The sequence below is a fragment of the Trichechus manatus genome, unplaced genomic scaffold, assembly GCF_000243295.1.
Source record: "Trichechus manatus latirostris isolate Lorelei unplaced genomic scaffold, TriManLat1.0 scaffold00114, whole genome shotgun sequence".
Classification (NCBI taxonomy): domain Eukaryota; kingdom Metazoa; phylum Chordata; class Mammalia; order Sirenia; family Trichechidae; genus Trichechus; species Trichechus manatus.
In genome coordinates, this window is record NW_004444050.1 from 6,836,352 (window position 1) to 6,850,895 (window position 14,544).

General features: G+C 46.0%; 1 protein-coding gene across 2 annotated transcripts in view; it reads right to left on the bottom strand.

Moving 5' to 3' along the window:
- The window catches only part of EGFR (epidermal growth factor receptor), a 215,176-nt gene that overhangs the window by 13,786 nt on the left and 186,846 nt on the right, over nucleotides 1-14,544 (bottom strand). For both annotated transcript variants that reach the window (XM_004383965.3, XM_023738321.1), the window contains one exon: nucleotides 11,347-11,532. In XM_004383965.3, the coding sequence (XP_004384022.3) occupies nucleotides 11,347-11,532 (186 nt within the window). The remainder of the gene's footprint in view (nucleotides 1-11,346; nucleotides 11,533-14,544) is intronic.

Here is a 14,544-nt window from a genome sequence, read left to right on the forward strand (position 1 = left end):
AATGGGCTTACCAACTCTGCTTACTCACCAGCGTTTCTGCGGTTGGGGAGTGCAACTAAAGGGATTACCTATAGATAAGGATGTATTCCCAAATATTCTGACAAGCTCTTCTTTTTTTGTAAAGATATTAAGTGAAAATTATTTGTTGGCTTGGCATAAAAAAACAAACCCATTGCTGTGGAGTCAATTCTGATTCATAGCGACCCTATAGGACAGAGTAGAACTGCCCCATAGGGTTTCCAAGGAGCAGCTGGTGGATTCGAACTGCTGATGTTTCGGTTCGCAGCTGAACGCTTAACCGCTGCGCCACCAGGGCTCCTGGCTTGGCACAGAAGGGTGAATTTTACCAGTTTTTCTTTCTAGAGCAAAACCAGTCATCCTATGAAAGCAGGAACTCATGAAGATGCTATCAGGAGTTCTCTGAGTGCTATTTCTGAAGCCTTTAACATTTTTCTCTTCTTGGGAAAAAAATGATTACTTTCCATGTCTCATGTACACATGGCCAACTCCTTCCCCTTTGTGTTATCTAGAAAGTTCCTGATGTTTGAGATGCTGTCTGATTGAAACATTCTCTCTCATGTCCCATGTGCCCACGTTAATGGGGCTCATGTCTACGCAAGAGGAAACTAGCAGGTTCTTCTCTGGAATAGTGCTGCGCAACTGGAAACTACTATTTAGGGATGGTGGTGGGTGGAGAGGGGGAGGCAAGGAGCAGGAGCTGAGAAAACACTGCAGAGGACACAGTTATCACCCCATCACCTCGACTTGTGATCACCCTTTCAAAGCTTGCTCCTCTCATCTCCCCTTTGATTCACGGGACACTGACTGTGTCCTGTGCTCTGGCACCCCTGTCTCTTATGAAAGAAGAAGGCCTGATTTATTAAACATGGTGACGTCTTACCCATTTAAAAAGGGTCAGTTATGCTTGGTTTCTCGCTAAACCTAGCATCGGCATTCCAAGATGCAGAGCTCATTCGTTCCTGTGAGCTTTCTCTTCTCTGTTTCTCTTTCTTCCCCTGGCTTTCTCTCATTCCGTCCTTCATCACACATTTCGTGAAGCCCCCCCTCTATGCTTGGCACTGTGCAGCTGTTGCACACACGTGCAGTAAGAGATCACACCCAAGTCCCTCCACACAGGAGCCAATCTCCCCCTACCCTTTATTTAAAATGTGTTTTTTAAGATTTCGTTACACTCGCAAGGCAGACTTCAGAGGGCATTTCCAGCTTTGCTGAATGACCATCACGAACTTTCATGTGCTTTTTTAAATGCCCCAGTGCCTAACAGAGAAGCTGGTACACAGGGAACATTTTTACAAGTTTGTCACATGAATGAATGAATGCGTGAAAGAATAAGTATTAGCAGCTTACTCTTTGAGCATCGACTCTGTGCCAGGCATTTCAAACACACCAACACAGAGGCATCTTTTGGTGTCTGCAACCCTGGCATCCGCCCCACTGCCCTTGTGAGATGACCCAGTGATCCAAATCCTCTGCATCCCCAGGACCACCACGTGGATCATGTCTATTAACTCCCCTGTGGGAGCCTCCAAGAGAAACTTGCCTGCTGGGTCAAAGGATGCTAGAGTTGCCAAAAAAAAAAAAAAAAAACCAGCACCTTGGCCCTGTGCCACTGAGTAAGTGCTTTTCATTGTGTGAATCTTACACATCCAGCTGAGCTCTGTCCCAACCCACTGCCCACCCCCGCAAGTCCAAGTTCTTAAAGGACCAGAGCAACTTTAACAGAGAGTGAAGGTTTCTCAGAATAACATCAGTCTTCAAAGCAGGCTTGGGAAAAGGGTAGAAAGAACAGCTGATGCATTCTCCCCCACACAGCTAACAAGCCAGAGGCTCTTCAATCAGAGATAATTTTGGGCCAAAAAGATTAGACGCATTTGAACTTAGATATAACTCGATTCATCAGTCTCTATCCCACTCTATCTTCAGGCAGTTTGAAATCCATCTCAGTGCCCCGTTAAGAGTTACATTTTAACCAGTCCGTGAAGATAGGAGCCATAATATTACTTATGAACTCGTGGACTCTAAACACAGAAGCCACAGGAAATAATACATAAAAGAATAAGCTTCAGCGAGGCCTCTTGGGAAACTCATTTCCTGATTTGTCTCGGAGATCAGATTTTAATTTAATTTAACATATTTATTTTTTCGTTAATTACTACAAGACAGCTGGGATGCATTTTGAAATACTGAGGTTAAAAGGGAACTTGAAGAGCCAGCCTGGATCTACATGAGCAAAAGAAGAGCAGGGGGACACAGATACTGGAGAAAGGACTCGGAGGTGGTGGGATTGGACCTGTGGGGACTGTTTTCCCAGGGCTGCAGGATCCTACCACACTTGGGCAGAGTGCAGAGTGAGAGGCCGGGGCACGATCCATTTTGGTTCTATTTTATAAGTCACATGTGGGCAAGTCTGGGCGAGCACCGATTTGGTGAATACAGAAATGGCAGAGAGCAGGAAGTCGAGAAAGGAGCGCTGGTGGCGGGGTGGTTACGCGCTCAGCTGCTAACTGAAAGGTCGGAGGTGTGAACCCACCAGCTGCTCTGTGGGACAAAGATGTGGCAGTCTGCTCCCATAAAGATTTACAGCCTTGGAAGCCCTATGGGGGAAGTTCTACTGTGTCCTACGGGATCGCTATGAGTGGGAGTTGACTCAAAGGCACACACCAACCGCAACAGAAGTAGAGACGTTGGTTTTGGTGGAGAAAAATTAACAGCATGGCTTAGCCACTGCTGAGCCCTTGCTCTTAGAAGAGGCAGGAAAATCACAGAATTTTCTATTTCCAAACACAGATTGTATGGCTCTGGCATCCTATTGTGCAGGGAGAGGTGGATGGTGAGGATCACGGTCCTAAGTTCTACCCTGAGCCGGTCTACTAAGTGCTGGATAAGGGAATGGTCTTGTGAGTATGGCTGCTTTGGTTTAAGTCCCGTTCTTGCTATTTACTTGCCTGAGACCTTGGCAAGTTATTTAAAAGCTCTGTGCCTCAGTCTGCCCATATGTAAAATGGGACCAGTAAGAGTTAGATTAAACGAGTTCATCTGTTTAGAGCACCGAGCCTGGTGCCTGGCATAGAGTGCTCCACATGTGTTAGTGACAGCTATCATTTTCTCCTAAATGTCAGATACACCCTCTCTTCTTGATCCCCTATGCCATGATTTTAAATTAGGCCCCTGTCATACTTGCCTAGACTATGGCTACACTTCCTAAAATATCGGATCACGAATCAAATGCGTGTGTGGCCCCGGGCTTCGTGATGAAGCTCTATCTTCTTAGCTAGGCTTGTGGGCCCTGCAAGGTCCCCATCTTCCTGCCTAGTCTCTTTCTTGCTGGTGCCCCTCAGTCTCTGCAGCTGTCAGTCTCCGAGCCTGCTCTGCTCCCCTGTGCTTAGAGGGCTCCCACCTGCTGGTGCATCGGCCAACACTTACTATGCTACTGGCCCTCAGACTAGAGGGCACTCCCTCCACCTCCCACCAGGACAGGGCTAGGGCCTCTCTTACTCTCAGCACTGTTTGGCCTATGGGACTCTGGGCTCCTGGGGAAGAGTCAGCGCTGTCTTCCCAGCACCTGGCCCAGTACCTGGTGCATGGACGGTGCTGGCCGACAGAATGGCCCACTCTGCCACTGAGCCCATGCTCACTGTGACCTGCACAGCAGCCTTCAGGCCGGCTGGTTCTCCTGCACTCAGCCCCCTATTCTTACCCACTTCGTTTCCTGCACTCTTCATTCTGTATGGACCTGTTTCCCTCACTAAATGTCAGTTTTTGGAGATAAGAAATTTTGTCTTACTTATATTTATACTTCACACAGTACCTGATGCTGGCAGAAGAATGCTCAAGAGATGATTAAGCAAAATGTAGAAAAGTTAATAAATACGCTGTAATAACACAGGCACTTTAGGCTTTTTGATAGCACACTGTAAGGTGATCAATTAAGCTGATTACTTAAGTTCAACTGTAATTCTTTGTGTAACAATGCACAAATTTAAAATTTAAAATTAAAAAATTCAAGTAACTGAAATATCTGGACATTGGATCTGCTGTCTGGCTTTTAGCCCACAGACTGTCTTGTTGTCTAGGTATTTATGGAGGTGGGGTGCTTTAGAGATGAACGGACTCTTATCAGCCCCCTGACCCCTTTTAGGTGGGAAAGAGAGGCTTGGCAGCTGAATTCCCAATGTGAGGCCACAATTCATCAATGGGAGGGAGCAGACTGCTCCTTGAACCCCACGCTTGCAAATCCTGACCTGGTGCATGGAAAATCTACGAAAATATGGGAGCAGACCTGCGCGGCAAACGTCAGAGCCCTCCGGGGACCTAACCAGGAAGTTCTGTATTTGAAATTTCATAGAACAAGTCAGTTTCTCCTCTCCACAACAACCCTGAAGACGCCCAAAGGACATGGATGAACCCTGAAACATTATGCTGAGTAAAATCAGTCAGTCGCAAAAGGACAAATATTGTACGATCCTGCTGACGTGAAATGTCTACATAGGCAAGTGTATAGAGACCAAACTTCATTAGTGGTAACCAGGGGCAGGTGACAGGGAGAGGGAAAGGGGGACTCACTGCTTAGGGGACTTTGAGCCTTTGTTAGGGGTGATGGAAAGGTTTGCCAATGGATAAGGGTGATGGTTGAGTAACACGATGAACACAATTAATGTCACTGAATTGTACATATAAGAAATGTTAAAATGGTAAATGTTTTGTTACATATACACTTACCACAACTAAAATAAAACAAAAACACAAACATCTGGGTAAACTCCAAAAAAATAAAAACAAAAAAATGTTAAAAAGTAGAATACCTGTCTGTCCTCCATTTTCCCCTCTATTTAAATCAAAGGACAGTAAGTCCCCAGGTTACAAACATCGGAATTACGGACAACCTTGTACTTGCTCTTTAATGTTATGTACATTTGCCCTTACTTTGAAACCACAGAACCAACCCCTACGGGAAACAAACTCTTCCTCACAATCACTTCACTTGCTGCATGTGCAGCTTTTAAATCACTGAAAAAGCTTTGAGCCTTTTTTTGCACTAACGTAAGGCTAAAGAAGAACCGTATACACCTGTTCTGACTTTCCTACAAATTCTTAAAGACACACTTAGGAACGGATCTCGTTGGTAACCCGGGGACTGCCTGTACAATATAATTTGCATCCTTTCACACTCTGGCTTGTCTGTTATGAACACGTTCTAGTTTACCAACAGGCTTTTTGTGACGTGGCATCTAGAGCTAAACACAAGTGCTCTGGAATGTTCTGGTTACATCACAATGGAGTGACCACTCCTCTCACCCGGACATGACAACCCATGGCTGATTGATACCATCTTTGCCTCATCTCCTCTTGGCCCCGCAGATGCACTGATAGTTCATATAAACATGTGGTCAATTAAAACATCCAGGACTTTTTCAAAGGAACTTGGATTAAACTAAGTATCCTTTGTACTTGAAAAATGGATCCTTTGAAAGGATTTTTTTTCTTTGGTCATTTATCCTTATTAAGTCTTATCTCATAGACTGAACTCAGTGTAGTCTGGTGCTTACAAAGTTGTGGCTGGAGAACGATACTCACAAACCAATTTCCTCCTGCAAGCCTCCACCTCCCCCATCCCAGCTATCCTGCAAATCTCACCAGGGCCTGGGCTCAAGGATCTAACAGTGATAGCATCTGTTGGACTGTAGAACCAAATCAGTGCTTGTCAGAAAACCCAATTTTTGAGATCTTTATCTGCATCAGGTGACAATAAATCTCTCTTGTCCAAAAAATTTGGGAAAATGTTAATCAAAGCCTAACAGCTTTATCTAATGCAGGACTTTGCAATAATGTGCACTGCGATGCATGAAGGGGAAGAGTGTGGTACAGGAGGCAATGTTTTCCAAGCTAGGATCTTTTGGAGGCTCACATCTTACGACATTATTGTGCCATGTAACCTGTTTTGGGAATTATTAGCTGCTTTATTATCCAGGAGACCCTGACTGGTGCAGATGACTAATGTGCTTGGTTCCTAACCAAAAGGTTGGAGGTTTGAGTCCACCCAGGTGTGCCTCAGAAGAAAGACCTGGTGATCTATTTCTGAAAAAATCAGCCACTAAAAACCCTATGGAACACAGTTCCACTCTGATACACACGAGGTCACCATGAGTTGGAGTCAACTTGATGCTAACTGGTTTATGTAGCCAGAAAGAGTGGACACATTTTCTTAGGCAACTAATTTATTCCCAGTGAGTGAAAGCTCCCTGTAACTTCATGAATCATCAGTTTAGCAGACGAAGCTCATGCTTTCTGATTGGTAAGGGGATGTCCACAGGATTGTGGGACAAAGAACTTGGTTTGGCCTTTGGCTCTGGTTTCTGAAAACAGCTGTTATAATTCCTGAGCAATCAAGCTTTTTTCTTTTTCCTTTTTTAATAGCACTCCTTTTATTGAGAGCTTTACATTTATTATCTTATTTAACCCTCACAACAGTGCTTCAACGTAAAAATTAAACAAACAAATCCATTGCTGTCCACTTGATTCCGACTCACAGAGAACCTATATGACAGAGTACAGCTGCCCCACAGGGTTTCCAAGTAGCAGCTGGTGGATTTGAACTGCCAGCCTTTTGGCTAACAGCCTGAGCTCTTAACCACTGCATCTACCCTGCACCATCAGGTAAAAATAACTAGCCCTGTTTTTTTGTTTTTTTTTTTTCCCAATTGTGCTTTAGCTGAAGGTTTATAGAGCAAATTAGTTTCTCATTAAACAATGAATACACATACCGTTCTGTGACATTGTTTGCAAACCCCACGATGTGTCAACACTCTCCTTTTCTCACTCTTGGGTTTCCCATTTCCATTCATCCAGCCTTCCTGTCCCCTCCTGCCTACTCATCCTTGCCCCTGGGCTGGTGAGCCCACTTAGTCTCATATACTTGGTTGATTTATGGGCATTACTGTTTGTTTTATGGGCCTGTCTAATCTTTGGCTGAAGGGTGAACCTCAGGAGTGACTTCAGTACTGAGTTAAAAGGGTGTCCAGGGGCCATAATCTTGGGGTTTCTCCAGTCTTTGTCAGACAGGTAATTCTGGCCTTTTTTGTGAGTTAGAATTTTGTTCTACGTTTTTCTCCAGCTCTGTCTGGGACCCTCTGTTGTGATCCCTGTCGGAGCAGTTGTGGTCGTAACCAGGCACCATCTAGTTGTACTGGACTCAGTCTGGTGGAGGCTGTGGTAGTTGTGGTCCATAGTCCTTTGGACTAATATTTCCCTTGGGTCTTTGGTTTTCTTCATTCTCCACAATGTGCTTTTCTATTTCTAAAACGGCCTGGCAACAATTAAACGTGCACAAATGAATTGGGAGTCCCCAACTCATCACCTTGGCAACAGGTCTCAGGAAGGGAGGGGACATGATGAGGCCTCGGAACAAACCACTGCCCCCCTACCCTCTGAGGCCCGATATTTGTCGGCAGGGTTAGAGATACCTTTCTGGGTTGGTGCCAAGGGGTCTGATCCTCCCCTCCTAGGGTAGTCAGCTGGGAAAAAAAAAATCTAAACTGCACTCTATGTAGTGTGTCACATAGGCTTTGCTGTACAAAAATGGCTGGGGAAGGGATTTTTGGAGTCTCTTGGCCATGGTGCCAGGTGGAGCACATGTAGTAGAAGATTTCAAGCCACCTAACTAAGCCTACCTAGCCAGGGGAGATCAACAGCAGGTAGGCCTCCTTCAAGTCCCTCACCTATGGTAGAAAGCAGGGTACACACAGAAGGGTGGCCATCTCCACCCAGGCAGCCTTTTTGAGTTGTAGGGGGGAGTGACTCCAAAATGGATCTGCATGTGTTGTGGTGTGCTGTCTGCTTCTTTCTGTAAGTAATAAAAGCTACTTTCCACATGCTAACACTCTCGGAGTGCCTGCTGTATTCAGGCTCTGTTTGGAACAACATGATATTCATAGAGGAATCACTATCAGTCATTAGTGCTGTTTTTCTAATGGCCTTCTGGCTATTTAGGAACCTGGACAACCTGTGAGTGCATCGCAGGGTCATGAGTGGAAAGTATACTCCCTTTTCACCAGAGATGCACCGCCAACCCTATCTTGCCTTCTTCCCCACCAAACCTCTAATTTTTTTTCTTTTTTCTTTTGCCTAGTTGATATAGTCTTATTTATCCTCTTAACAGTTTAGCAGGAACAATAAACTTGCATTTATAGTGGCCAGCTCTCCCACTTACATTTAGAAAACTTTCCAGGATAGTCTATGCCACCGTGAATTAACACAGGACATTTAAAAGTCAATAAATCCCACTTTGAAGGTGCCATCGTTTAGTTTCTGGTCGGCCACTAAGTGCTTCTGGGTAGTTTTACTGAAACTTTTTCAAAGAGAATTGTTTAATGCTCAGATAAATCATCGCTAGCCCAAAAGCAAATTTCCTTCTTAACAACTGGGGAAGACATCATTTTCCTTTCCTTCCAAAGACGAGCAATGCATGACAACAGTGATCCACAAATAAGTGGAATATGGTTTCTCTTGTGAGTAAAGAGCAAATCTATCACAGAGTCAACTGTCTTCCATAATGTGGAAGGACGTGAAATCAAAATAAAACTAAACAGGTGCCACAGTGGCTTAAAATAACAGGTTGAAGTGTTGAGTAATATTATATAGAAAATTATCTCGAAAAACCTTTAAGCCCTGGAAACTCAACCTCAAGAACTTTGGGAACTCATCCTTGCCGAGGGTCCGTCCATGCTAAGCTGAGTTTTGCTCTGTAGTGGACACTGTTATATTAGGGTTTTTGTGTGTGTTTTTTTTTTCATTGTGCTGCAGAAGGCTGTCTGGGGGTCAAATAAATTTCCATCTATATAGACACTAGAGGACAGGTAGATTTGAATGTAAGATTGCAATGGAGAAGGAGGGAGAAGCCACATCCTAGAGGTAACTCGTGAACAAAGATGCTGGAACAGAGACGCCGCTCTAAGAAATGAAAGTTGATGGGAGACCAGATTAAGACAGTGACTGTTTTGTGCTAGATTTTAGTCATTACTCAAACCCAGTTTAGCCAAAATATGGGAAAAGGAATGCAGGAAGAGAATGAATACTTAGGGATAACCTGATGTGTCCTAGAACCTATGGTAGGTGCTTCCCAGAGGCTAATTTATCTCACCCTCACTACACAGACAAGTGGCAGAACCCCATTTTACAGTCAAAGAGACTAGGCGCAAAAAGATTAAGCAAATGCGCAAAGTCATAAAGCTAATAAATGCCAGAATCCAGATTTGAATCGATAGTCCACTGGAACCCTACGTCTAGTTCTGTACTGGGCAGAATCTACTGAGACTCTATGCTCCTTAAGGTGAAATGGTCACTTGAACGTTTCATACTGATGGTGGAGACCATCTCTCATCACATAGCAAGGGAAGCTGAGACTTCACATGATAACTAGAGAAGAAATGCTAAACATCTGGGCACCCTCTGGTGAACTGGATGCTGTGAATCACCCAGGTGAGGCCGGTGGGAGGTGTGCAGAGTTCTGGTAGCCCTTCCCCGGGGCAGTGGGTGGCGCAGACAGGGGACTGCTCTCACACAGCCCACATTCTAGTCAGAGCAGAGGAGACAACTCAAGTAAACAAGTAAATAAACTAGAGCTTTCCAGTGGGCAGTATGTGCTAAAAAGAAAATAAAACAAGGTGACAGAATCTGCTCTGGGGTCACTGCCTCTTCCCCCGAGCCAGTCACACAAAGAAATAACAAACATTTTCAGGAAACCACAGCATCCCAAGCACACACGACCTTCCTCCAGGACTAACTTCTAGTAACTGATGAGGAGGTTCCTGCATTGTGAGATTCCCTGTGATCCAGAGTAACAGTAGGGAGAGTGGCAAAAATACTAGGTGACCTGCCTATAGTACTGCAGTGCCTAGAGAAGAATGAGCACACACACTTCCACGGCCCTGGGAGCCTTCCGTGGCTGTTGCCAAGAAATCAACACCAGATGGCGCTAGAGGAAATAGGAGGTGCTGCTGTCTGGCTATCCTGGGAGGCAGCCACTTGCTTGGCCAACATGGCCCCAGAACCTCAGCTACAGGATGGGAGCCTGCCTCACCCCGGCAACACTGTTCTGGCAAGAGGCCACCTTGTGGCGTCATGAGCCAAGAGTAGATGCCATCAAAGCAGTCCCCAAAATATATTTTTGTTTGTCTTAGAAGTCACCTTCTAAGTCAGCATGGAGATGGGGCGGGCAGCTCGATAGTAATTCAGCAGGACCAATCGCGTCACTGACCATGGGGATGTGAGCAATGGAACTGGACAAGTGGAACTGGCCAGGTTCTGGTGGCTGATTTGCTCCCTGGCTCCGTGGTCACTGGCACATCGTTTGATACCCTGGCCTTGTTTTCTAAGGGGGGCTAGGGGCAATGAGAGGGCCTGTCCACGAATTCTTTATATTCAACTCATTGTCAGGAAAAAAAAGAATTTAGCAAGTTGGGTTGCAAATAACTGATGCAGGGCTGAGATAGAGACAGGAGAGATTTGAGATGAGAGCAGAAGTCCTTCTGAGGCAGTATGAGCAGCTAAATGTCTGACTCATTGCTCTGTACCTGTTCTCAGCACAGAGGTGGGACCACCTGGCGACTGTCTGCATGCTCAGCCCCTCCCTTGCTCTGGACCAATCCTGTCAGCAGGGGGACATGTAAAACCCAGAGAAATAGCAGAAGCATCTGTTCACTCAGTCAGTCCTCCTCTAACATGCCCACTCAGGCCTTGTACCAGTAGCTGCCCTGCCCCACGGTCACACCATCTCTGAGTCCTTCTCTGGCCTCCAGCCTGGCTGGCTTGGCCTCGTTATCAAGTCTTTTACTGCGTGTAAACCATCATACCTCTTCTTATACTACAAATTACCACAGCATTCAACAAAAAATGTGCAGAGAAATAACACTACCAATCATCCCAAGTATTCAAGAATAGAAAATCATTCACATGTAGCTGAGCAATTAGATTTTGACTATGAAGGTGGGCCAGCTACCAATTCAGTGCAAAAGGCAATCAATTCAATATGATCTGAAAGAAAGAAGTGTATATCTTGTATACGCACCAACACAAATACACATATCAGCTTGGCAAACTCTTTGTTACCCCCGGATGCAGGACCTCATTGCTGGTTTTCCACTGGTCTTCATTTTCTCCCCTTTCCCTCGGCTACTTTCTCTGGATGCTCTTGCTAATGATCAGCATCATTCCCAGAAGTGGAGGGACAGGGAGCTAAACATCCTGTTTGCCTGAAATGTCTCCTCTACTTTTCCAAGGCAGCTGCCCCTCGGTGAGCACCCCAGTGGGCAGGGCTCCCTCATGATTTACCTTTGCAATCTGCACACACCAGTTGAGGAGGTACTGGGAGCCGATGTTGTCCTTGTGCTCGCGGACATAGTCCAGGAGGCAGCCAAAGGGCATGAGCTGTGTGATAAGCTGGACTGTGGAGGTCAGGCAGATGCCCAGCAAGCGGCACACGTGAGGATTGTCCACACTGGCCATGACGTAGGCTTCCTGTATGGAGAAGAGGAGAGATGGCATTGGAAAGGTGCCTCCAGGGTCCAGAATAAGCACGATTTTGAGTTTCAAAATACGTACATGGGGAGGGCAAGGTGGCCTGCGAAACACCAAGTACAAACGACATTTATGAAGGACTTTTTACATCTTAGGCTGTGAAACTGCAAGACCCTTTGTGGAAGACAGCACATTCCCTGGGTGCATCTAGGGGTTCCACTTACAGAGAGCCCCAGGTGGCAATGACCATTGGCAAAGCACTGGGTGAAAATGGGAACGGAGTCACCCTGATATTTTTAAGTCTGTGCACTGCTGATGTCACTGTCGTGAAGATCTCACCCTTAGGCCAAAGATGCTGTAGTTTAAATGGTGTCCCAGCATGCAGAAAATTCACGTGTGGCTCTGTGGACACCCTGGATAACGACGTGCCCACTCAGTCAGGAACCCCCACTATAGATACTCCAGAGGAGTAAGGTAAGAGTGCCCACTGGAGGTCCCCCAAGTCAGGAGGAAGCCATGGAAGAAGACTTCATGTCTCAGCAGAGTGGTCTTTGGCCTCTACTGTTCCATGGGTACCAGTTAGGGCACATGGGGTAAGGGCCCTGTCGACAGCAGTGCTGTGATCCTGGGGGCCCCTATGGAAGGAACTGGGACTGCCCTGGGGAATGACTGGCTTTGAGATGGACAGAGAGCCTAGACTTTTAATACCTTAAGTCCTCAGTCAGTGCCGGGTCCCTGGACTAGTTGTCTGCCTAGGATTCATTTCTGTAGAGAGGATGTTGTGTTGCTGCCCCCGACTCAGTCTGATGATGGGAAAATCCCCAGCTCTGCCTAATGCAACCCCCACACTAAGTCAGGCCTGCTGCCAAGGCAGGATCCTTTATGTGACACAGACCCATGGATATAGACTTCATTGTCACCCTTCTGCTATTCTTGGAGGGAGGAAGCTGAATTTATTTACAATCATCTGCACAATGGGACCCTCTCTTCTGTCTGAGAATTAGAGAAGCCTCAGCTTCACCCATAAATTCTTCTCTGTCCCATTAAAATACAAATGGTGGTGATAGTTCATTCAGATGTGAAAAGGACCACATGGACTGGAGGACAGAGAGAAGTCAGGAGGTGCTTTTTTACCCCCAGCAACTCATGTGCTTTGAATGTAGACTGGGGACAAGTTTCTTTCTGCAGAAGTGAATGCAGCCTGGGCCAGGTCAGGCACTGGAGAGGGGGTGGTTGCTCGGGTGTCCTTGGACACACCCTGGCTAGCCAGGCAGGGAGTGGGCAGGAGGATGGGGGCCAGAGACAGTGATGATGGTGGTGGTGGGGTGAAAGCTGATGGATAGATGGATGGATAGATAGGTAGGCAGACAGATAGGTATATGGGCAGAGAGAGAGAGAGAGAAATGATAGGTGGATAATTTCTTTAAACACAAATATGATCACAGCACTTTCCTTGTCTAAAGCCCTTCAGCTGGCCCTTACTGTTCTAGAGATGACCAAAGGCATTGATCGTCCGACCCTCCTCCCACCCCCCGCCTCGGTCTGAAATGGCCTTCCACCTTCCCTTTCCCTGGCTGAGCCCTTCTCAGTCTCGAAGTTGCTTTCCCAGGGGAGCTTACCTTGGCTCCCTCGACAATGCTAAACTCTCAGACAGGGTATCTAGCATCTTTTCCTTTAGAGGAGCAGCATCGAGCTCCTTGGGAACTTGTTAGAAATGTACATTCTTGGGCAGCACCTGGCCTGCTGAGTGAGATGGGGGTGAGGGCAGTGCAGGGAACCAGTGTTGGAACAAGCCCTCCAGGGGATCCTGATGCGCTGAAAAGCCACACAGCTTTAAAGCACTCATAACCTGTACTTATGTATTTGTGTGACTTTCAAAAATGTCTTTTTCCCACCAAGCTCTCTGAGGCATTCTCAGCTCCAATGCATGACCAGCACACTGTTGATGTGCTGCAGCACTGAATCATACTGACAAACACTGCTCATATTTTGCCTCAAATTCCCCCCCGCCCCCACCTCATATGTGTGTTTATGTTACCTCAGGAGGTGTGGTAAGCTCTTTGAGGTAGGGGGCCTGGAGCTTTTGTTAGCTCGTTCCAGCAATGTCTAACCCAGAGCTAGGCACATACTTGCCTCAATAAATTCAGGGTCGAACCACACTAAAATAACACAAATTCAGGGATTCAAAGCAAATCAAAGACCATGTCACTTCCATTAACAACAAAACAACAAGTCTAAAAATCGAATAAAACAAAACCTATAGCTTTAAATAGCTGTTAAAAAACAAACAAAAACAAACCAGTTGCCATCAAGTTGACTTGGCCTCAATGTGACCCCATGTGTGTAAGAGTCGAACTGAGCTCCATGGGGTTTTCAATGGCTGACTTTTTGGAGGTAGATCACCCGGCCTTTCTTCTGAGGAGACTCTTGGTGGATCTGAATGCCAATCTTTTGGTTAGCAGTCAAGTGGCGAACTTTTGCACCATCCAAAAACAAACTAAATGTGCTGCTGTCGAGTTGATTCTGACTCATAGTGACCCTATAGGACAGAGAAGAACTGCCCCATGGGGTTTCCAAGGAGCGGCTGGTAGATTCAAACCATGGACCTTTAGCAGCCATAGCTCTTAACCACTGCACTCCTAGAGCTCCTTGCACCACCCAGGGACTCCTAAATATCTGGTGCCGAAGTTTTATTTGGAAGACTTCCTGGTGGCGCAGTGGTTAAGTGCTACAGCTGCTAACCAAAAGGTCAGCAGTTTGAATGCATCAGGTGCTCCTTGGAAACTCTATGGGGCAGTTCTACTCTCTTCTATAGGGTCGCTATGAATCAGAATCGACTTGATGGTAACGGCTTTGATTTTGGTTCTTTTTTTTTTTTAATTGTACTTCAGGTGAAGGCTTACAGAACAAATAATTTCTCACGAAACAGAAGTACACGTTATTTTATGACATTGGTTAACAACCCCACAACATATCAACCCTCTAACTTCTCAACCTCTTTTTTTTTTTTTT